The sequence below is a fragment of the Acyrthosiphon pisum genome, chromosome A1 (assembly GCF_005508785.2).
Source record: "Acyrthosiphon pisum isolate AL4f chromosome A1, pea_aphid_22Mar2018_4r6ur, whole genome shotgun sequence".
NCBI classification, from domain to species: Eukaryota; Metazoa; Arthropoda; class Insecta; order Hemiptera; family Aphididae; genus Acyrthosiphon; species Acyrthosiphon pisum.
Window position 1 is genome coordinate 45301536 of NC_042494.1, and position 22562 is coordinate 45324097.

At 31.4% G+C, this 22562-nt stretch overlaps 2 protein-coding genes and 1 long non-coding RNA gene across 7 annotated transcripts in view; 1 reads left to right on the forward strand and 2 right to left on the reverse strand.

The window, feature by feature from the left end:
- The window catches only part of LOC100163938 (EF-hand calcium-binding domain-containing protein 4A), a 23632-nt gene extending 21060 nt beyond the window's left edge, over nucleotides 1-2572 (reverse strand). For 2 of the 3 annotated variants that reach the window (XM_029487124.1, XM_029487123.1), the window contains exon 1: nucleotides 1948-2572. In XM_029487124.1, the coding sequence (XP_029342984.1) occupies nucleotides 1948-2025 (78 nt within the window). In that variant the 5' untranslated portion in view covers nucleotides 2026-2572. Of the gene's footprint in view, nucleotides 1-1267; nucleotides 1443-1947 lie in introns of those variants that run through there. The other variant, XM_029487125.1, reaches the window with a different exon arrangement.
- Nucleotides 2244-2838, forward strand: LOC115033719. Its single transcript, XR_003839022.1, has 2 exons — nucleotides 2244-2370; nucleotides 2474-2838. It is a non-coding gene; the product is annotated as an uncharacterized LOC115033719 (long non-coding RNA).
- Nucleotides 2839-7350: 4512 nt separating this feature from the next.
- LOC100166061 (rho GTPase-activating protein conundrum) overlaps nucleotides 7351-22562 on the reverse strand; it is a 67536-nt gene continuing 52324 nt past the window's right edge. For all 3 annotated transcript variants that reach the window (XM_001946439.5, XM_029487126.1, XM_008186376.2), the window contains 11 exons: nucleotides 22354-22463; nucleotides 12255-12397; nucleotides 10653-10809; nucleotides 10445-10580; nucleotides 10123-10294; nucleotides 9698-10042; nucleotides 9391-9580; nucleotides 9142-9325; nucleotides 8843-9009; nucleotides 8528-8718; nucleotides 7351-7847 (listed from right to left, as the gene is read on the reverse strand). In XM_001946439.5, the coding sequence (XP_001946474.2) occupies nucleotides 7738-7847; nucleotides 8528-8718; nucleotides 8843-9009; nucleotides 9142-9325; nucleotides 9391-9580; nucleotides 9698-10042; nucleotides 10123-10294; nucleotides 10445-10580; nucleotides 10653-10809; nucleotides 12255-12397; nucleotides 22354-22463 (1905 nt within the window). In that variant the 3' untranslated portion in view covers nucleotides 7351-7737. The remainder of the gene's footprint in view (nucleotides 7848-8527; nucleotides 8719-8842; nucleotides 9010-9141; nucleotides 9326-9390; nucleotides 9581-9697; nucleotides 10043-10122; nucleotides 10295-10444; nucleotides 10581-10652; nucleotides 10810-12254; nucleotides 12398-22353; nucleotides 22464-22562) is intronic.

Below are 22562 nucleotides of genomic sequence, written 5' to 3' on the forward strand. Positions count from 1 at the left end.
TTGTATAGGTGCCTACTGCCTACTGTGCAGTTCTATGAGAATTTATACATGCTTTTTTTTTCTTTAATATTTATTGTCTATACGGCGTCATAGTATAATATACGTTATAATAGTAATAATATGTACTTCGTCACTGCCGTCGTATAATATTCATATATTGCTTTCCGTGCGCGGACAATAACTGTGTAGTTAGGACACAAATTACGATAATTATCATCGCTTGTTCGTTGTTTAATAATAATCGGGTGCATTATAAAAAAAATTATAGGTACCTATATACTATACTTACCTACCTATTTAGAATACGAAGCAGTAAAATAATTTGTTATGTGGCGCGTTATTGAGTTCGACGATGGACTGGTTTCGAGTTGTATGCGCGTACCAGCTATAGCGAATCAAATTTAAGACGCCATACATTTTCCAATACACCAAAATGTATTTAGGACAAAATTCCGATCGTTGAAACGAAATTATAAGATAAAAAGACATAGGTATTATAATAATTATGTACGCAAATAATAATCATCTGCAGGTAATGTGGTTCGTACGACGAGATTATATTGTCATTTATTGTTTTCAATTTTTGAATCAGGCCGTAAATAGGACTCGAAAAAATTGTTATAATTTTCCTGATACATATTTCCATTGCATGTAATACAAGTGTGACATTTTATTTTCTCGCGCTTAGTTTGTACACACGACTGTGCGACACAAACATTTTAAACAGTGTGTATACTCTATACAGTTTACCTATACAATAATAATGTGCAATACACATATGTTTTATAGCTTTTTATTGTGTTGTTTGTAAGAATATATTTTGTTCGCGTTAAAATTTTGGTGTTAAATGGTTTCGAAGAATTCTATGGGAAACTGGGTACGACAACATGCATGTTTAAACAAGTGTTCACCATTATTATGGGCGTAAAAATCGCTGGCGCGTATGTGGCAACTTTCAGCATAAACGATATAATATAACTTACTTAACAGTTAAAATTTAATTCATTTTTCGCGATCGCATAATAACATATTTTAAAATTCGGAATTCGGATGTACTAACCACGATTTAAGATAGTATCTTAAATCGTGGTACTAACCTATTGATATGAGAAATTTTCGATAGGTATATAATATTATAATATATGTGGGTGTATGATGGTGTATCACATTACGCCACTAACTATTGACATTCACCCGTCACCGATGAAAACACGTGATTTGAATTTATTTTGAAATTAGTTTTGAATAAGGTATATAATATACCTACCAGCTATTTATGGCGCGTGCATTTCTCAAGACTCAAAGAACAGCGTCAACGTCAATAAAAGTTTAAAAGTGGCGATCGATCACTATATAATGTCTTAATTATATTAAACTGTTTGTGAATCGATTGTAAATTTATATAGTGACGATGACGACTCGTGGCCAACACTCGATTGATTCGCCTGGCCAACCACGCAATAGAGTTTATCGTCACTCCACTCGTCTTAAATCCCACGTTATCTGTCGATATACCGCAGGAGCTTTATTTGCCAGATTATTTATTACTTAGGTATTAATAATATATAAACTGCAGTCGGTATAGCTTGTGGATTCGAGCCGGGCATATACAGGCTATTCTGTTCTAGACTGCACGCGCGCGCGCGCGAATGATAGATTTTTTTGTAAATAATGCGTTGTAATAATAATATCTGTACCGTACTCGTGATATGTATGGCATAAATAATAACGAACTAAATTCATAATTTTTCCGACTAAAACACCAAAATCATCCGCCGTCTTACGTATCTACTTTTCTGCACCGCCTATATTATACGCGCGTGACGGTTGCAGCGACGACGACCAACAAGTAAAGTCTATATATTATAATCAATGCATAATATTATATACCTCTACACTAGACGTATTCTACTTATTATAATAAATTATTATCATCTGTTCGCTTACTTGCATATCTCGCCTCACGATGAACCCCTTTCCCTCGGGGTCGCCGAGCTGAAAGAGTTTGTGTCCGATGGCCTCCATGGCGGAGGCGACCGCGCGGTGCTTTTCCGATAATGTTCTGGTCTCGGAACGCGGTCACGACCCGGTGCCGTGTGTCGAGCTCGCCGGTAGTAATAATGTACCGCGGTCGCGGTTGTCGCCGACCGGGCGGGCAAGTATAGGAAGAGGCGGCGCGCACAAAGCTGCGTTCGCGCGCGGCAATCCAAGGCCACGGGCGGTGAACACGCGTCGTCGTCAAAATAACCGCCGTGCGACTTTTCTCAAAGTTTTTATGTTGGACAAGCGACGACGTCGCCGCCGCCGATCTCTATACAGAGTATACCTAAAGACGATGCTATATAGTCGCGATTCATACGATACATATAGGTAGTATATTGTAGATATCTAATAGTTATGACTTATTATTTATATTATATTACATAATAATATTAATATTTACTACGATTTATGATATAATTATTATTTATAGTGTGTGGTTTGACAATCAGCGAGGGTTTAGGTGGTTTACCGTTTGTTTGCGATTGTGACGATATTAATAGTATACATGTATAACATGATAGGCCGAGTGCAAATGTTTCGATGCGTTGATCGTCGGCTTATATAAATCGACGTCGTAACCGCACTCGATTGGAAACGCTCATCGACAAGTGACTATCATCACTAATTCATGTACGCGTGATCTATATTATATGTACTTTACCTATATATTCCATATTTTACATAATATTATGTAACAATGATATAATGTATCATATTATAGAGTGGTAGGTACGCGATAATTGTTAACGAAGATAACAATAACAAATTAATAATACATAACAATGTGTTACCTTATTATTATTTTTTTCTGTTTGAACCGACGGCGCCGCGGGAATTGCTTTCGCATTGCTTCCGCGGCGCAACAATGTGTTACCTATATGTAGGTAATATAATGCCTGTTTTGTTATCAATTGCTTCGAATAGGTTTTGCTGCAGAAAAATGTATATATCATAATTTAAGTTTTAAGACCGTGTATCGTGCGGTATTTACAGCATGTCATTGTACCTATGGCTGCACGCAGGTCCACGGATTTAGAGTGACAGAAGCGGCACGTCGCCGGGGGCCAGTGTTTTGTCAGATAACTATTTTATAAAGTAGTAATTTATACTTTTTATAGTAAAAAATATTACATTTTAATAAAAACTAAAGAAAAAAGTGGGCAAGTGGTTAACCAGGTGCTGTATATATATAGCTAGGTGTCTAGAGGAGTTACTGTAGGTAATTGATTTTTTTAAATTTGAATTAAATGATATTTATACAATAATATTGTTAACGAAAAACGAATCCGAGCGAAGACGGTCAAGTCCTATGTAACTAAGTATAATCTATATCATTGGTATTAAAGTAATTTATTTATGCCCGGTCGGGGGATGGCGACCTCACTTTTTAGACCAGCGTTTCTTAAACTGTGGATCGTGAGTCAATTCTTGGTGGGTCGCCAGAAGTTTTTTGAATTATATTGACTCTTAGAAATTTATTTTTTATATACAAATATTATATTCATAATAATACATAAATTAATAAACTAATAAGTTATAATAATAGTAATCAAATTTTGTTTTCAAAACTCATTTTTGATCTTGTAAATAAACCATGGATGGGTCACGATAGATTTTCGGAGATCAATTTGGGTCGCAGTCTTAAAAAGACTGAGAACCACTGCTCTAGATAGTTGCCTGCCCGGAGAGAGGAGTCGCCCGTGGTTGAGGTTCTCGTCGGAACCGACGCCGTAGTCCGCTCGACCACTCCGTCCCCCAATAATTGTTTTTGTTTTGTAATTTCAAATTTGTATGGGATGGATATATACTTGTATACATGTATTATTATCTATGCTCATAGGCCCTTTAGAAGTCTTAATCATTTGCTTTGCTGAACGCATATTCTCTACCACAGGACCACCGTGAAGAATGAAGAATAGAAGGCTACATATAATATAGATAATAAATAATTATACAAAAATAAAAATACCCGGGAAGGAACGCTGAGTAGGTATCTGTAATTATGTCTACAATTAGAATTCAATGATAAATCAATGCATACAACGAAAAACGATTCTGAGCCACGGAAAATGTTCGTCAGCTTATATCGAAACAAAATAATTTGAGATTTTGACACATTTTAAAATCTATTAAAAAATAATTTATAATTGTTTCTAAGTATTTTTGATATTTTTAATTGCAGTAAAAATAACCTGTGAGGAATCTTATATTGAGTTTTTACTTTTTACTCACAAACTAAAATTAAATCGTATAGAAAATATCGAATAAAAATATAAAAAAAATATTATATGTATATAAATAACTCATAAAAAGCCAAAATAATTTTATCATGCCTAAACATTAATAATATAAATATTTTGAAAAAATTGCAAGTTTCTTGCGTTAGTAGATAGATTTTAAAATAGGTACAAAAAAAAAATCGAAAATCTTATTTTGTAAAAAATTTTTTTGCATAATTTTTTTGATTACGTGTTGTGTACTACTTTTTAAGAAATGTCTACACTTTGATCGCCCCAAATACAAAACATATTATAAACTAGATGCAATTTGCTACAGAAAAGAAAAATGGGATATTTTTTTCTACTATAATAAGGAATAACTAATAAATACGTACGTTACTCCAGCCCCACCCACCTTCAAAATTTGACTTTTGGCAATTTTTTTTGCACCAATTTTTAGTGCTCGATTCCTGCCAATTCCTGACCGCAAACCCCGGAATTCCTGCTCTAACGGTTTTTCCGGAAAGTCGAATTTTCCACGGGTGGGGCTGGGGTAACGTTACTCCAGCCCCACCCACCTTCAAAATTTGACTTTTTGCAATTTTTTTTTGCGCCAATACTTAGTACTCAAAACGATAATATATGACAATATGAAATATTATTGGAGTCATTTCACTTTTTGTTAGACTAGGGCAACAATGCAACATGTCACAGATTCGCCACTCAACATTTTTTTTACGTACATATTCCTATAGCATAATAATTCTTACTTGTATAAAGTACCCACTTTGCAGAGTGGCATTGGTTAAAATAAAAATGCAAAAATGCAAAAAAGTCATAGTCATTATACTACAATTTTGTGTAGTGATGAGTATAGACAGATGAGTAACGCTGAAATTCGCCAAGTCGCATAGGCACAATAATAAAGCTATAATACAAAGGTTAGTGCTGAAATGAAAAATTTTCGAACCGTAACGCTACGCCCAAATTTTTTAGTGGGTGGGGTCAGTTAGAGAGAGTTTTGTTTGCTCATTATAGTAAACATTTATTTTAATGAAATATATTGGCCGATACTTTATTATTTATATATATAATATCTACACTATTTATGTGCAATTAGTCAATGTGATTTTTGTAGTTCCTAACTTACAAACCAGGGCTTTGCACATTTGCATCCGAATAATATATTTGGGTTTCAGATTCTGGGTGCTGGACGTATTCGGATGTTCGAACACCGGAATAATAATTCAAACATACCTACGTTTGGGTTTAATAACCGTTATTATTAGGGTTTATATTGGTGAAAACAAGTGTTTAGTATTCCCGAAAAAAACATGATTTTTATAAGTAGTTATTTTATTAGATATTTTTTTAATAATGTTTTATTGTTTTAAAATTTAAAATATAAAATTATATATTACAGTGTTATACTAGTATTTGGTGGTTGTCAATACATAGTTTAGTTGTTGACACCTATGCAGACCAGACCCTACCATGCATGTAAACTCGTCAATATGGTATATTGCTATTGGCTATATTTGAATTTATTCTATGCTAATAAAGTAATAAATTATAATTTAATATTTGGCGATTTGGTTCCAACAGAATCGAATGATAGAATTGGATTTTATTTTCCAGTTATTTAAAATAATATTTATAGTATTTATCTATAGTTGATTGTAAGTCATTTCCTAATATCATTATTATTACAACTAAATAACCACATAAAATAAATACTAAATTGTATATCACATAATAAGATTATATAATAAAAAATGGTTCCGGTTTCGGGTTAACCTGAATGTTTCATTAGGGTGTTTAAAAAAAAAAAAATCATACGAGCTGTATGGGTTTTGGGTGTTTAATTTTTGAAAGATTATTAGGGATGTGTTACAGTTTCCTGTTAGTTCAGGTGCAAGTCCCTATTCCAAATAATTAATATAAAATTTATGATTTTTTTTTATACATATTTATTAGATTAGCGAAATATTTTTATCTCAGAGGTTTTCTAACTTTTTTTTGCATTCCACTTATTACGTACAGTTATGTGTCACTAATGACTAAAAATGGAACTATTCAAAATTTCAATACATTTATAACAATAATAATGTACAAAAATAATAATTTTGGTAGATTTAACAATATAATATTTAGTAGTTACTTACAAAAAACAAAACATTTTATTAAATACGTTACAAAAATTAGTAAAAATATTAATTTATTAATATACTACCACTACACGGCCTTCCACGTGACCACCAGTGGTACACAAGTTACATATACCTACCACATTTTGATAACTGCTGGTCTAACTTCTTAAATAAAATAAGACAACAATAAAACAATTATATTAATGTTGTTATAGAAATCATTCATTTTAAGATTGTAAAAGAATAGTTTACTTTTAAAAATTATTATAATCATAAAACCAGAATAGTTTTTAAGCATAAAAAAAATGTATAAATAAAGTAATTAATCATAAAAATGCCTTATAAAATGTCTTAATAATTTTCACAGTGTCTTGTATTATTTGTATATTTTTTACGCTGACTACCCGGCAACAAACATAATTTTTGTTTTGAAATTCGCATGAGTAGGCGCCAGGTGGACTAACATAATTTTTGAATAAAAGTTAACAAATCGTATTTTTAATTAATAAAACTTTTATTTATTGACCTAAGATTTCACTTGCATTTAGGAACTTTTTTAAATGGGGATAGAAGCTTCTAGCTATAATTATAGCTTTTTAAAGGGGTTCTATCGTCACGATTATTTTCACGATGCCAATTACGTGTAAAATTATATCTACAAAAATAAAACTAATAAAATCACCTATAATGTTTTTGTTCAATTTGAAAAACGTATGTTGCGTGTGAAAAAAATATCAAATATAACATTATTAAAATAATATTATATAGTTACTATAGGTAATAAAAATGTTTATACATTAAGTTTAATGTTTTTAATAATATTTTTTACAAAAACTGTGTAATGTCAATGACTTGATTTCGGTGTTTCCAAAGTGTATCAGATGCAGTAAATATTTGACGTTTAATAAAAGAAAGCATCAAGTGTAAAAAAAAAAATATTGTTGTGTGCTCAAAATTGTATAATAATTATAATTTGTTTGTCCCTCTCTTTATTCATACAACATTTTGATCGACAATAAAGTAAACAATAAAAAAAAATATACATAAATAGATTACGTCATTATAGTTGTTGGTATCATAACTCATAAACAAGTAGGTATAGCAATAATAATAAAAATAATAATAATAATAATACAAATACAAATTAACAATATATTGTATGCAATATGCATCTTAATAAAATGTACAGTATAAAATCTCGGTTTTTTCAACATATCAAAACAAAACAATAAAAAAATTATATAATGGATTTTTGGTTTTACACTCTCTACTGATCACACAGAAATAAATTCAAGTAAATCAACTCAAACGACATATCATGTCAGTCATACGTGTGTCATGCCGTTTCTGTGATCACATTTTACGAACCACTGAGCGTTCGGGTTCACTTGGTATACGGCCATCATGTTGGCGGTGGGTTCTATGCGCCGCTGACCTGTACGCAACCGTAAAAAATTTCACATGAGTACATTATGTTGCCACCATATTATAATAGAATAAACATGTATAAATTATTAATATGAAAGGTTGTTTCGAATTCGAGTTCTTGCGATTTAGTGGTTAACGTGAAACTCCGGTGGAAAAATTAATACTTTTATTGAATACATATTTTTAAAAGTTAATTCAGTCCGATGGTTTTCAAGTCTTTTAAAAAACTTTAAAATTTTAAAATTGTAGTTCTTTTCACTAAAAATAAGTAGGGCAAATTGTCATATATATAAAGATTAAATAATATTATATTTTATAAAAATGTAAAAGATTAATTAATTAATTCACAACTGATTTCAGATCTAAAGTAGATAAAAAGAACTGTTGCGCTTCAATAATGGTAGGTATACCACCTATATATTTTTTCACTTTGGTATACGGCAAAAATTGTTTATAATTTTATGTGATGATTTTTATATAACTATACATTTCAAAACTATAAAACTACGAACTCCTTAATTTGAATACACGAAATCATAATAAAACTAATATTGTGTTGTTCGAAATAACTTTAAATTCTTATAAAGTTATAAGTAAGTAATTGTACAAAATCGTTCAGTCGTGAAGTAAATTAGACAATATATATATATGATTTTCCATTATTGAGAATTAAATGTTACGCCTTACCGATATTGCCACCAGTTTCGTATAGAAAATGTGTCCGAGTGGCCATATCAGGATCAGCAGTCGTTAACAAGCACGACAAGTTTCCATTGGGAGCAAGTTCAGTTAATGCCCTTGACTTGAGGTCCTTGCGGCCAGGTTTAGCCATGTGCCCGTTTTTTGTCACCGTTTGCTTAGCAGCTTCTTCCACAATCCTTCAAAAGCATATTAAATTAGTTTTTCATATAGGTACGTAACAAATAATATATTATATATCTGATGATAAGATAATATTATCTAATGATAATAATAATATAATGGCTAATGAAATATACTTACTTAAGTATTACGTCACCGACTGTGGTGGAATCAGATAAGAATAACGGTATACCGGAAATCCGAAATTGTGGTGCATCAACGCGGACCACGCCGTCTTGATAATCTACCTCGTTGTTGATCTTTTTGGTGACAATATCTGTTTTCTTTTTTCCAAGGAACCTTCTTACCTGAAATAAATAACGATTGTTAAAAAAAAATATGTAATAAATTAATAAAATGTTTTGTATTTATTGGACTGCCTTTTTAGTTTTATTGATAATAACATAAATATAAAGTGTCGGGCAATGTCATATACTCACGGGATTATTGTTTTCTTTCAGTCTGCACTGGTACAGTTCATTGTTGTGTCTAAGCTGGGTCATAAGGTCTGTAGGAACTAGGCATAACTCTTCGATGTGGTTCATAAGAGTTTCGGTTAGACGACAGCTACGGGCAGCCTGGTCTAGATGTGACTGTAAGTCTTTTTTCTCCAAATGCACGGACCTATAATAGTAATACAAACAATATTATGATTATAATTTTTTTGTTTAATTTTTATATTATCTTACCTAGGGGGGAATAGAGACGGTGCAATGATCATGGCCACGTTATGTTCGGTCATTTTATTTTCCAGGTCGTGTCTTTGCTGATAATCGACCAGCTTAGACATGAACTGTAAGAGGCCACGCAATGTGGCCCTATTCTCTGTAGGTAACAGTAGCACCAATAGGTTTAGCGCCCTTACAGTATCGGGTACAGCTGCAAGTTAAGAACAATATTATGTATAATGGCTTAAAACAGTCTAATATACCTAGGTACATCCTATACTCAGTTCATAGAGCATACAATCGAGTATGGGTCACTATAGATACTTACAGTAGCTCTGGTAAAACAAATTGACCAGCTCGTGGGTGAGCAATAACCCGGGTAAGTCTCTGAGCAAACGTTTCAGAAAAGCAACTAGATCATGCACGGAACATTTTTCTAACAGCTGATCGGCTTCTTCGTGCTTGGCATAGAAAAACTTCTCTACAGCACAACACAGTTTATCGACTTTCGCTTTAGGGGCTGCCATACGCAACAGACCTTGCTCGCCCAATCCACGTTTCTCCAACTGTCCGAGAACCTTCTGGACAATCAAAGGTACTTGAAGGCGGCGGTTAGCGATGGCCTCATCTCGGTCGACAAGCGTTGACAACGAAACACCAAAAATGGTACCTTCTGATATAACAATAACGAATAATGCTAAATAACTATTAACAAAATGTGTAACGTTTGTCTCCGTTTGCAGTTTTAATTACCTTCTCTTCTTTTGCGTTTATGTGGTTTTCCTTTATGAAACGGTATACCAGCACTGTCAAACATGGAGGAAAGTTCGAGGAACAATAGAGGGCGTAGTTTTGCTAAATCTTCGTCGCTGAGAGAGTCCGGCCAAGTCCTCCCAGTGTTTTCGTCGACGGAGGAACACGATTTCTGTAAATAAAGTAAAAAAATAAACTGTCATTTTAGTATCAAATATTGTATTTGGTATTTAATTATTTATATATTTATCATAGTGCGTTATATTTAGTTTCAAATGTATAGTGTACACTGTACATGTTATAATATAATTTATATACAAACCTCTAATTGGTAATTGTTATTTTGCCACATCTGTTCGAATCCCACGTACTGGGAACCATCCCGGTGATTATCGCTTGGTTCGTATAAACAGCCATGACTACGGGTCAGGCTAGATTTAGGCACTACTAAATCCATACTGCATAAGCGCAAAAAGAAATCGAACGTTAAGTCGGTTATATAAATAAAAAAATAAATGGTTACATCATACTTAGGGGAACCGACGTGTTCGTCAGAAGAACTTGAGTACAAATGTAGTGGATCGCTACCGCTACGATTTCTGTCTTTGACCATAGGTAACGGTCGTTGTTCGAATTTGTAGCCACGTACGGTACCAAGTCTTTGAAAACCAACCATTGTAATACCATCTGTAATGATAATAATCTGATCTTATCAAATAATTTTTCAAGTAGGTACTCAAAATATAACTATTACACAGGTAGTTATTAGAGTTTATAATAAAATAGGTATAGATGTGTACATATATATTGTAATGTATTTCGGTTTGGAAGTAAAAGCTAAATAAAAGTAGAAATAGAAAAGTGGAGAGATTTTAGTAATTGCTGTTAATAGGTATAGTGGTTGACAAAATATAATCATAAAATTATTCTCTTGAGATTTAAATTGAAGTTGAAACACTGAAATTACACGATTGAAGTAATAGTTGTTGTAATAGGCATAAAATTAGATATACTTAATAGTTAAAATCGTGAAATCATTTATTTTACGATTTATGTAATATATTATAATAGTTACTCATAATTATAGTCATAGGAGAAATCGAGCAGTGATTATGTATTTATGTGACTACTGGTAAATTAGAATTTTTCAAAATGCTACCGACTTATGCCTTTTACCATATAAAATAAATAAATCTTAATAATATTAAAATAAGGTAATACAAATAATATTATCACGGCAGACTTGTGGAGCCACAATAAGGTACAATATTTTAATTGTATTATAATTTTAAACAAAAACGCTGAGATGTGAACAATATTATAAAAAATTGAATTCATGGGCCATTATTTAAATTGACGAAAACACTATACAGGCGTTTTGATATGATTTTGGGATAGCCCTATAAGGCAGGTACTTGGCCTCATAGGTGGGCCCTACCATAAAATGGATATATAATATTTAAAGGAGATCTTTTCTGAGCTTTTGAAGTTGGTTTTTAGGTATCTGAGACTTAAAATCTTCACGCCTGTCGTCACAATAATTTGATATTTAGCACTTCACATAACTTGATCATTCCGGGACAATTATTGGATAAAAAATATTCAAGTGACATAGTTATTTATACTTGGAACTGCACTTTTTATTCTATACAGTAACGAATATTAATTAATTGTTTAATTGTAATTAATAACAATACAGAATTTGCTACTCCGATACGGTTTTTGATTTTATTCATTGTTGCTATACTCGATCGAGTAATAGACGGTTACAAGTCCTTACAACGGTTAAAATAATTATTTTTATCAGTAGGTGCACATTCAAATTACAATATGTTAATATAATTTGTACTGACTGCACTTTTGTTGTTATTCAATTTTAATATAGTTTTATTATATTTAAACATTTTCAAGATCAAGCTTATTGTTTAACCTATTGGTATACCGTATACACTACACGCTAATAGCCTAATTCATAACGGATAGTTGGCTTCCTGAATGTCTCGCAGAATAAACCACAATACTTTCTATTATAAGACAACGATAAAATACTCTTACAACGATAAAGGTATAATCTTATAATTTATCATTTCGATGATAACGTAACAGTCAATATTAATGTATGATATACATACCACTTTCAGAGGCGACGATACCATTATTGCTTCGATTGCTCCTGCGGAATATGTCTCTTGACGGTAGAACTGGCGCACTGGGCATTCGGCGGACGTCTTTTTTTGAATACACAACTCTCGGTTCGTGATTGGGATCCGTATATCTGGAAAAATATTAGATATTATATTAATGTATTTTGTGCGTAGTAGATGTTAGTATTAGCATTGAATGCTAATACTATAGTATTCATAAATCATAATCGATGGTATTATAATTTATAGTTAATAAACTGTTAAAATACCGTTGTCTGGCTTAACAATATATTATATTATAGTGTGGAGCAAATTTTGGTATCTATACCTATACATTAAATACCTATATTTGATATATTATATGGAATAGCGAAATATTTGTATATGTGCGGTGTCGATCGAAACGTACAATTATTAATAATTATAAGGTTAGGGTGCCACATTTTATTTTACTTACTTACTTTTATTTTACCGGGACAATAATGTTTGGTATGCATAACTTTTATGGAAAAATTTGTACCACTATCCCCCCCACCGGTAAAACCACCAGTTCTAACACACTATTTTTTCGTAAGTAAAATATCATAATTTGATTCCGGGATGATTAGTTGAACCGAAACGCTCTATATTGGGACAAAGGGACGCCAAATAATATTCAAAACCGGAAAAGTTCCTGAAAACCGGGACGAAGGGTAACCCTTATAGGCAGTGTAAGCACCGGCGAGTATAATATAATACGTGTGAAGTAATAGATTCGTATCGACCGGTCAAACGTAATAAAAAAATGAGTCAGTGTATATCATCGTCCGCATCTTATTGTATTAGGTATTATATTAGTACAGCATGATGAGCGCATGGTTTCAAGGTATTATTATTATACCGTCATTTTGGTCCCCCGAGGAAACACATATTATAGATACTACCTGGGGCACGTCATATTTTTAATTACCTACCCGAAATAACCTTGACCTATCGAGTGGTGGCCTGTTGTACTCTGGTTCGTTAAATTACATTCAAATAAAATATCATTTTTATCATAACACTGTAAAATCATTCAACCCATAATATATTGATATAGCCGGGTACCAAATAAACAGTTTCGCTTTTTATGTCTGTGTGAACTCTATTAAGTGAACATCTATTATGTTGTATACCTACGTAGCTGATATAATCATTAAAAATGAAAACGTACTCACAGAAGGATTGTGTTGTGGGTTTGGTTGGTTTTTCGGGCGATAGCTACATAATATTAGATATCATACGAAAAACCTCAGTGTAACACACACACACACAACAAAATTCCACCGAAAATATAAAACCTATTGTAATAATATACAATATTAAATATATAAAAAAAATCGAGTTCGCTAAAACAAACGAAACAAAACGTGACTAGCTTTCGTTTTGCGGTGGTTAATTCATAAGCTATTGTTTGGTCGTGTCCGTGGCTTATTAATGCCAACCTTGACTGGTGGGAAAATTTAACGCGGAGAGTAAAAATAATAATAATAATAATAAATAATATGTACTTATACGCATGGACTACGGCGCGAGAGAGACCGTTTACGGGAGCGAGTGGCCGCTTAATTACGAGAGTAGAGAGAGCCTTGGAACGGCAGGAAACATTACAAATTGTACAAAAAATGATATATTACATTACACTTGCCGACGGAAAAAAAAACAGTTAAAATTAAGCTAAGCAACAGTCGTTAATGCACACCGAGGAAGGAGACGAGGCGTAATATTTAACAACGGAAACCCGTGTATTCCGCGATACGCACTATTATTATTATCTTCAACGAAAGCACATAAAAATAAAGTCACATGCAAAAGCAAAAGTGTATTAGCCTCGTCAATGCACTCGTCCGAAAGTGTTTTTACGCGAAAAACGTGCGATTTTCACGTCCACCAGTGTAAAGTAATACATGTACAGAATGTCTGATTTTTGTTATAGTGATTTTATTATAGTCTATACTTCACTAATTTTCTTTGTCTATTCCAGTGATTTTCGAGAAAAATAATATTATTTTATTATGTAGGTAAATAATTGTAAGCTGTTAGGTTCTAGATAAATTTATATTTCATTTAATTTTATTTTCCCAAATAAATATAATTTTATACTAATTATTATTACCGTTGTGATTTTATAGGTTTTTAGAAAAGAAAAGAAAAGCGGTCCGACCGCGCGTTGCTGCAGCCCCTTAGGAGGTCGTCGCCAGTCACTTCCATAAGTAAATGTATTATTATTTGGTTATTTATCGTTAGTCGACGTCGGTTTATGTAGAGGTGTAATATGTGATAAAAATAAACGCTCTAAACTGTTTAAGACAATAAATTGGCCACGGTCAGCCACCTCGCGGTCCTCATGTACACGCCGAGGTTTATTATGGCTTTTATACGCCTGAAAAATAACCAACAAAAACAAACAAATTAACCCCTAGTCGGCTGCAGGGTTCTCGATTTCGTGATTTTCTTGGTTAAGGGGCAAAATCTATTTCATGCGAGTGCAATATTATGCATATTATTACAATTAAGATTTACCACTAGGGACAATATATTTTACAGTTCGAAATGTCCTTATCAGCTAAGTACAACAAGCAAGAAAAATGACTAACACCAAATCTTTCAAATATAACCATGATTATTTGTTTGTTGTATAATAATCAACACAAAACATGAATCTAAGACAATGTTTTTGATATATATTTTTATCGTATTAATATAAGATATTTTTTTGATTTAAAGAAAATCAAATTACTGAAAAATTGCTCTTTTTAAAATATTTTTTGTTATTAAAAATATAAAGTTTGCGGTTCTGCAGCAAGCAATGAATCCACCAGAAGTGGAATAGCCAAGGAGGAAGGGAGACAGCCATCATACTTTCCATAATTGGCGTGTATATTATATTAAAATTTAAGAGTTCTTGGGAAAACATTTAAGTTATTAATTCTCAATTCGGCAATCAACAATAGCTGAGGACTTGCTCAACGGGTTTAGTGTCTAGTCCAGCCTTAATAAATATAAACAAACCTGAAAAAAATTTAGAACCACAAATAAGTTTTTTAAAAATACTATATATATGCCTTCAGCTATTGGACTGGAGAGAATAGTTATTAAAAAACCTGGGAACTCATTCTGCTGTACAGCATCATATTTCGATTATACTCCTCATAAAGAGTAGGTATTCTGTTTGTAATGGATGTGTTAAATTTGAATTCTGAAATGTATCTAAGTGGAGACAGTGTATCCAACATATATTAATTCTAAGGATATTTTATAAATTATTATTATTATTATTTTATATTATGATAAAAACATGAAATAATATCATAACTTACAAGTCGATATCGACGTACCGTAAATAGGTTAATGGTATAAATAGCTTAAAATTAATACAAATATTTTGAAAATAACATTGTGCAATATAACTCATAATATGCATATCAGCGAATAGTTTTAAATTTCTGCGAACATTTTTTTTTTTAATATACATAACTAAAATCGTTATTTTTCGTATATCCATATTTACAATTTTGATAATATCGAATTGCAGAGACATTAAACTTCAAATGCATAATAAAAATACTATGCCTAATGTATCTTTTATGTTTTAAAATGTGTGTAAGGGCAATAAAATTCAGTTTTCAAGTTTTGACTCTTGAGTATTTACATAAAATGGTTTGCAAAATTTTTCGATTTCTACAAATATTTTCAAAATTTTAACTTCAAACACTAAAAAAAATTGTGCTCATGTATTTTCGATCATTTTAAAATGTTATAAGAAAAGAACCATGTATGAGGAACTTTGTACTACATTTTAAAGTTTTTTGACTAAGAAAAAAATTACCCCTCCCCCTGCCAAATGCCGGTTACGCGCCATTCTCGATCTGCAGTGAATTTTGTACGTTTTCGATGTTTAAAACAATTATTTTTGAATTTTGAGTACGATCTGAAATCCGTTCTCCTATAGCATATACCAACAATTATCAACAGGTAGAATTTTTTTTATTTACTTTGGTTATAACTTATAACTCATAGGTACCTATATGATTACATGTATAATACACATAACACGCGTCATATATAGTTGAACGTGTAATCGCAGGTGCACATAAATTAACAACAAATTATTATACATAGATACTTAAATACTTTGTACTATAAAGAACAAGTATATATATATACAAATACATTATACATCAGAATCAGATCATATTAAATCTCGGTATTAAAAGATTTTATTTACATATGCGTTTAACTTAATTTTGTATATTTAAATATCAACCTTGAGAAAAATAAACATCAAATATAATTTCATACGTATTTCTGTATTCTCTGTTATATATATTACGTATATAGTATGCTATAGGGGGTAACGGTGGAATATTTTATTCGTATGACTATCATAATGTATAATAAATTACAGTTGAATAACAATGTTTTCTGGTGGTAAAATGTTACAAACTATAAATTAACCACCACATGAGTACTAGAGCTAATATAATATGTAATGGAAGTCAAAGTACCTATAAGAAAATGAAGGTCACAGAAGGAAAATTACTTCATGTCACAGTAGACTTCGACATTAAAAGATGTAAGATTGGCAGCATTTTGCAGTGTTGTACAATTTATACGGGCGATCTAAACTGATATAATGAATGTAGGTACCTACTTACATTTATATAAATACATACCTAATTATAATATAAATTGTGAAGGTTTTAATCGATTAACTTTTTACGGTATATAATGTATTCGAGTTGTTAACTACAGACGTACATCGTAAAAAGTTTTTGAAAAAGTTATAAAAGATAATTACAGTTATGATGTTTATGCCATGATCTGATAATCCATTTCTCTTAATCGAGAACCTCTATCCGATTTGATTCAAATAATAACTAACACAAGATTATAATATACTTATCTAGTTATATATATGAGATATCTGTTTAAATTATGTCTATTTAATTGTTTGAAAACTTCACTTTTAAATTAAGATTCATTTTATATAGGCATTTACCATAATACTCATTGGTGTACCCAGGACTTTTCAATTGGGGGCGCGGGTCGGGCTAAAAATTTATTATATCAGAAATTGATATCCGTTATATTATATTAGGTCGTTATTACTATATCCCGAAACCCATGTGGCGTATACATAATTTCTGTACGGAAGGGGATCAAAAAAATTTAAACCCAGGTACCTGCCATTAAAATAATAAATACCCAACAGAATAATATACTGATATAAAATTTTATTTCGAAACGTCAAGACACTCAAAACCACAAACAATGAAACCAGAGGGTCATTACTCATTTAAAGTATGCTTATATATACCTACCTACAATTTATTAAGATTATGTATTTTGGCCTGGTTATAACTTATTTTGTGCTGAGCAAAAATAATCTTTATTTTTGATTGGTCTTCAGTATCCGCTATTTTATGGATATGCGATATAATTATTCAATTATTTAAATGAAATATAAATATGTTTAGTTTGTATTTGTGATTGAGGATTTCAGGATTTGTTTTGGATAGGTACACTATTTATGTACTTATAATGTAATTTAGAACTCCATGGGCTTCCACATGAATTCTCTCAGTGGAGCCCAGTATTTAAAAAAATAAAAATAATATTGCTTTTAGATATAATATAGTGTCTATAAATATTTAAATTTAAGTACTAACAGTGTCCGGAGAGAGAGGCCGCCATCCCCCAACTGGGTATAACAGATACCTACAAGTGCCCCCATAAAAATTCTGCCAAAAACCAACACATACGTGTTAAAAACCTACATTACCCTACCCCACAGTTCCACAGTCTAATGACCTCAGTTGTTGAAGCCACAACGTAAAAAAATATATATTGGTCGGCAGAAACTTTTTTGGCCTTCCTAGTTGCTTACATATCTTTCAAAAAGTTGAAATGACACCCTTAAATTAAACAATTATAGTACAAAATGTAATTTTCTTTTTTTTTAGTCTGTTTATTAATTATTTCTTCAACACTAATGGTAATATTTATTTGATATAGATATGCAATACCCTCTACAAATAATTGATAAGTAATACGCAAAATGATTCTTCAAAACCGTTTTCAGAAATATAATGGTTTGTACTTTACCTTTTATTATATACGATATATACCATAAACGACCAATGGTAGGAGGCTTAAGTCTCCTTATTCCCCTCCCTCCTGGGTACGCCACTGATCATATTATATGGCACTTAAAGTTTTTTTCGACCTTGTATAAGAATTTAAATGTCAATAAGTATTTTAAATTATTACCTTTTGGAATTTTATCAATGCTAGTATATAGGAGGTAGGTACCTATATAATATAGGTTATACACTTACACGTTGTTAGTTTATAACATTAATATAATATAGGAATGTGCAAGAATTTCGATTGGGAAATAATAAACGCATGATTACAAATTAAATTTAAATTGAACTAGATTTCATTGCAATGAATTTTTTTCATTTTCCCATTTTTAATATGAAGATTGGAGATTTAAATTTTTTTTCTAATTATTTTCAAGTGAACGCTATAACAATATCTGTGAGTCGTTGCTGTACTAAGATCGTTATTTATAAATCTGATTTTCTTTTTTCAGTGTTAAATGCATTATTAATTAATGAAAGTTTATAAATTGTAAAGAATGAAATTTTTAAATATATTTCGTTATGAAATAAAGACAAACAAAATAAACTATACATCTCAATGGTTTTGTATGTGACATGGTTAGGCATTGGTGGTTTTATGGAAATCGATCATTTTTTTTATTTCATTTTTGACACGCGTCCAATGTGAGCGTGCACTGATTGTAATGTGCATCATAATGTCCTACCCCCAAGGTATACCAATCGGCCGACAGCCGACTGACGACCATAAACGGTTGTCAAATGTAACGATGCACCATCAATAACGGTTCTGGGTAGATCATGCTGAAAATGATATAATATTACTGTCCCTCTTTTGCAAACGGTAATTATGCCATAATTGTGTTTAGTCATATTATATTATATTACACTGTTTTAGCGTATTATATTATGGTAGGTATACAATGACATGACGTAACGGTCAACGGATACGCGCTTATTGTGCTTACCAGTGGTCTGCAAAATCGAATAGTCAAAGTGAATTAAAACGAGTGGGGGTCGAATACATAATATGTATATTATTATGTACCTATTATTCGTATGATATTTGAGTATAAAGAATTTCACTCGAAGTGTCAATTTTCAATATGTAGGTACTAACTATGTAAGTACTACTATAGTATATATACAATGTGCAAATACTTCGGTTACATAGAACTGAACAAATTAATTGTATATAGATATACAATATTCATACATAGCACATTTTAGAAAAATGCTTTGATTGATTAGTCATTAGTCAATGATAGGTATATTATAATATAGGTTATTAAAAGTATGTAGTTTCTTAGATTATATGATAATTAAAACAATGTGAACAAGTCAGTACCATGAAATTAAAGTATTGTACATGAATTACAATAACTGCACACTATCGTCATCAATAATAATTTAATCAAATTCATTTAAATTTGTGTTCGTAATTTGAAATCAACTATTATACCGATATAATTTGTATGCACGTGAAAGGTTATTGTTAAATCTCAAAGTATAATATGTGTGTAAGAACTAAGAATAATAATAATAGGCGTTTTGTAAAACATAAAAAAAAAATTAAACACAAGAATCCGAAAATGTCTGTACAATTGACGTATTCGGTGTCTGTACGGTTCAATCTGAGAGCTTCTTGTTTGTCTATAGACATAGGTAAATCGAAAAGTTTGGTGACCGCTGATGTATACGGACATACGGTGTATATGGTGCGTAGCGGACAGCGTCTATCATAATACAACGTCCGACGCATTTATAGCTCGCACCTGTGGAGCGTGCCAAGGTAACGCACTCTCTGAAGGTATGACATGGGTAATAAAATATATAGGGCCATCATCGGTTACTATGGTAAGTACTTGAGTGTTAATCCCTGTGACCTGAGACCACACTACCGCGGCACCGGTTTGAAATGTCGATTATTATTTTCTCGTCCAGTCGTGTCCTATTATTATTTGCACGATGTAGGCAGACATAGACGATATTATCACAGAATAGATATTATTGTGTTGGATTCCACTACGGTATCAAAATCGAATTAATAAAAAAAGGCTCCCGTTGGCGGACGACTCGAGAAAACCCTACGAGATGTGGTCTACGGGGCACAGGATATAATATCATATTGTTGTAGACCTAAATCGAAAATAAAACGATTTACCATTTTTTCTAGTTTAGACGAAATGACAGAAATTTTCTTGTAGGTGCATGCATGTATGTAATACGCAACATATTATTAATTTACAATTATTATCAAATGTATTTCTAAGAACCACATACATATATATATATAAACAATTATGTTTTGAATTTGATTCAAATGACTTAGGATATTTTTTAAAGTGCGATTGGACATAATGCAATGTATACGAATAGCCGTGAAGGTACATTGTATTAAGTTCACTGAGTATTTACTATTTTTACTGACCTATTTTTTTATTTTTTTGAGGGACAATAATTGCAAAATAGTTACCATAGTGTTATAGCTTTTAAGATCAAATTACGTTTTACTAAAGACAATTTTTAAAGCTATTAAATATTAGGTATTTGAATATCTTATTATAATATTGTTGAAAAAATAAATCTATGTTTTCAAACTATATGTAGTTTGTAATTAATTCCAGCATTCCCAACTGCGAGGCTCGAAATTTAGTTTTTTTAATACTTATATCGGTCCTATATTAGGCATACAATATTATGATTTATGAATATTAATTTTTATCTAAAACATTTAACGGTTAATCACATATGCGCTATAATTATTTTTTTGACTGCACGCATATTCTCTATATATGCAATGAATATTCTAGTGCATAATATACTTACATCAAATGCAACCTCGGGCAAAATATATAATTAAATCGTATATGCAATAAATTATTAAATGTACCGTACAGTACAGATTGGTAATTAAATATTTAAGTCAAAATGAAATATATAAAGCATCGGGTAGAATTATGTGAGCAAATGCGATATAAACGATTGATATTCATATACAATATATTCGCTGAAAATTAACAGTTTCGTGGTTGGCAGTTACTTTGATATCCATATAGTTGTACCTAATTCACCTATATTATACCTATATTATAATATCATAATATTATATAGCCATAGGTGGTCATAAAATCTTTATTCGAAATAGTCGGTAGTCCAGCGATCCGACACGAGTTAAGAAGAATGTTCAAGACACGTCTTCATAATATGCGAAATACAAAAACTTGTGTTTATAAAATGCAATGACTGTGGTGTGGTACGCAGTTGGCAGTTGCACATAAAACGCAGGTTAAGCAACTATTATAGGAGTTGAGTGATTGTAGGTAGAGGTATTAGGTACATACAACTTAAATTCATACGATATTGTTCAATAATAATTATATGGAGCAGGAAAAATAATATAAATAAATAAATATGTGTTATATTATTTTCATTTATAGATTATTCCTATACCTAATGGGGCTAAAGGCACGCTTGTCAAGAATCGATTAAATTTATTTATTTCAGCGTATTAATCTATTTTGTTTTATTATGTGTGATTAATGAATCGCGAACACAAAGAAAAACGATTACAAATCATTTTAAAACCATATTAACATATTATATAATGGACATATAATCGATTAATGCAACTACGTGCGCTCAAAGATAATATAAATGGGTATAATTAATTTTGTGTTAATGATTTCTGTTTTCATTAGATATCACTTGTTTCGCATATTTCTACCGATATTGTTGTCCAACAATAATAGTAATTAATTCCGTTGTTAAGTTATTTTACGTATGTAACCATTTTATTTTTTTATTGCTTTTTAACAATCTATTACACTATTATTATACTATTTGTTTTATACGAGTTTTTACGTTCGTAAAGCGGTATGCAATTTCTTGCGATTCTCGAGCGAGGTCGGTAACCCAAAAACAAAAATTTGTCTACTCACTTGGGTAAAGGTGTAGGTACAGCTATTTCTGTTTGAGACCATGACATAGGTGGACTATTTGAATCCGAATCCGGTGTTGCGCTTCTCGATCTGGAGCTGGAACTCAAACTCTGAAACAATGGACAACACATGTCAGACACTATGATTCTAGTTGTAAATATGATAAAGACTAGCGAATATTGTTAGAAAATAATTCAGTCTGACAAACT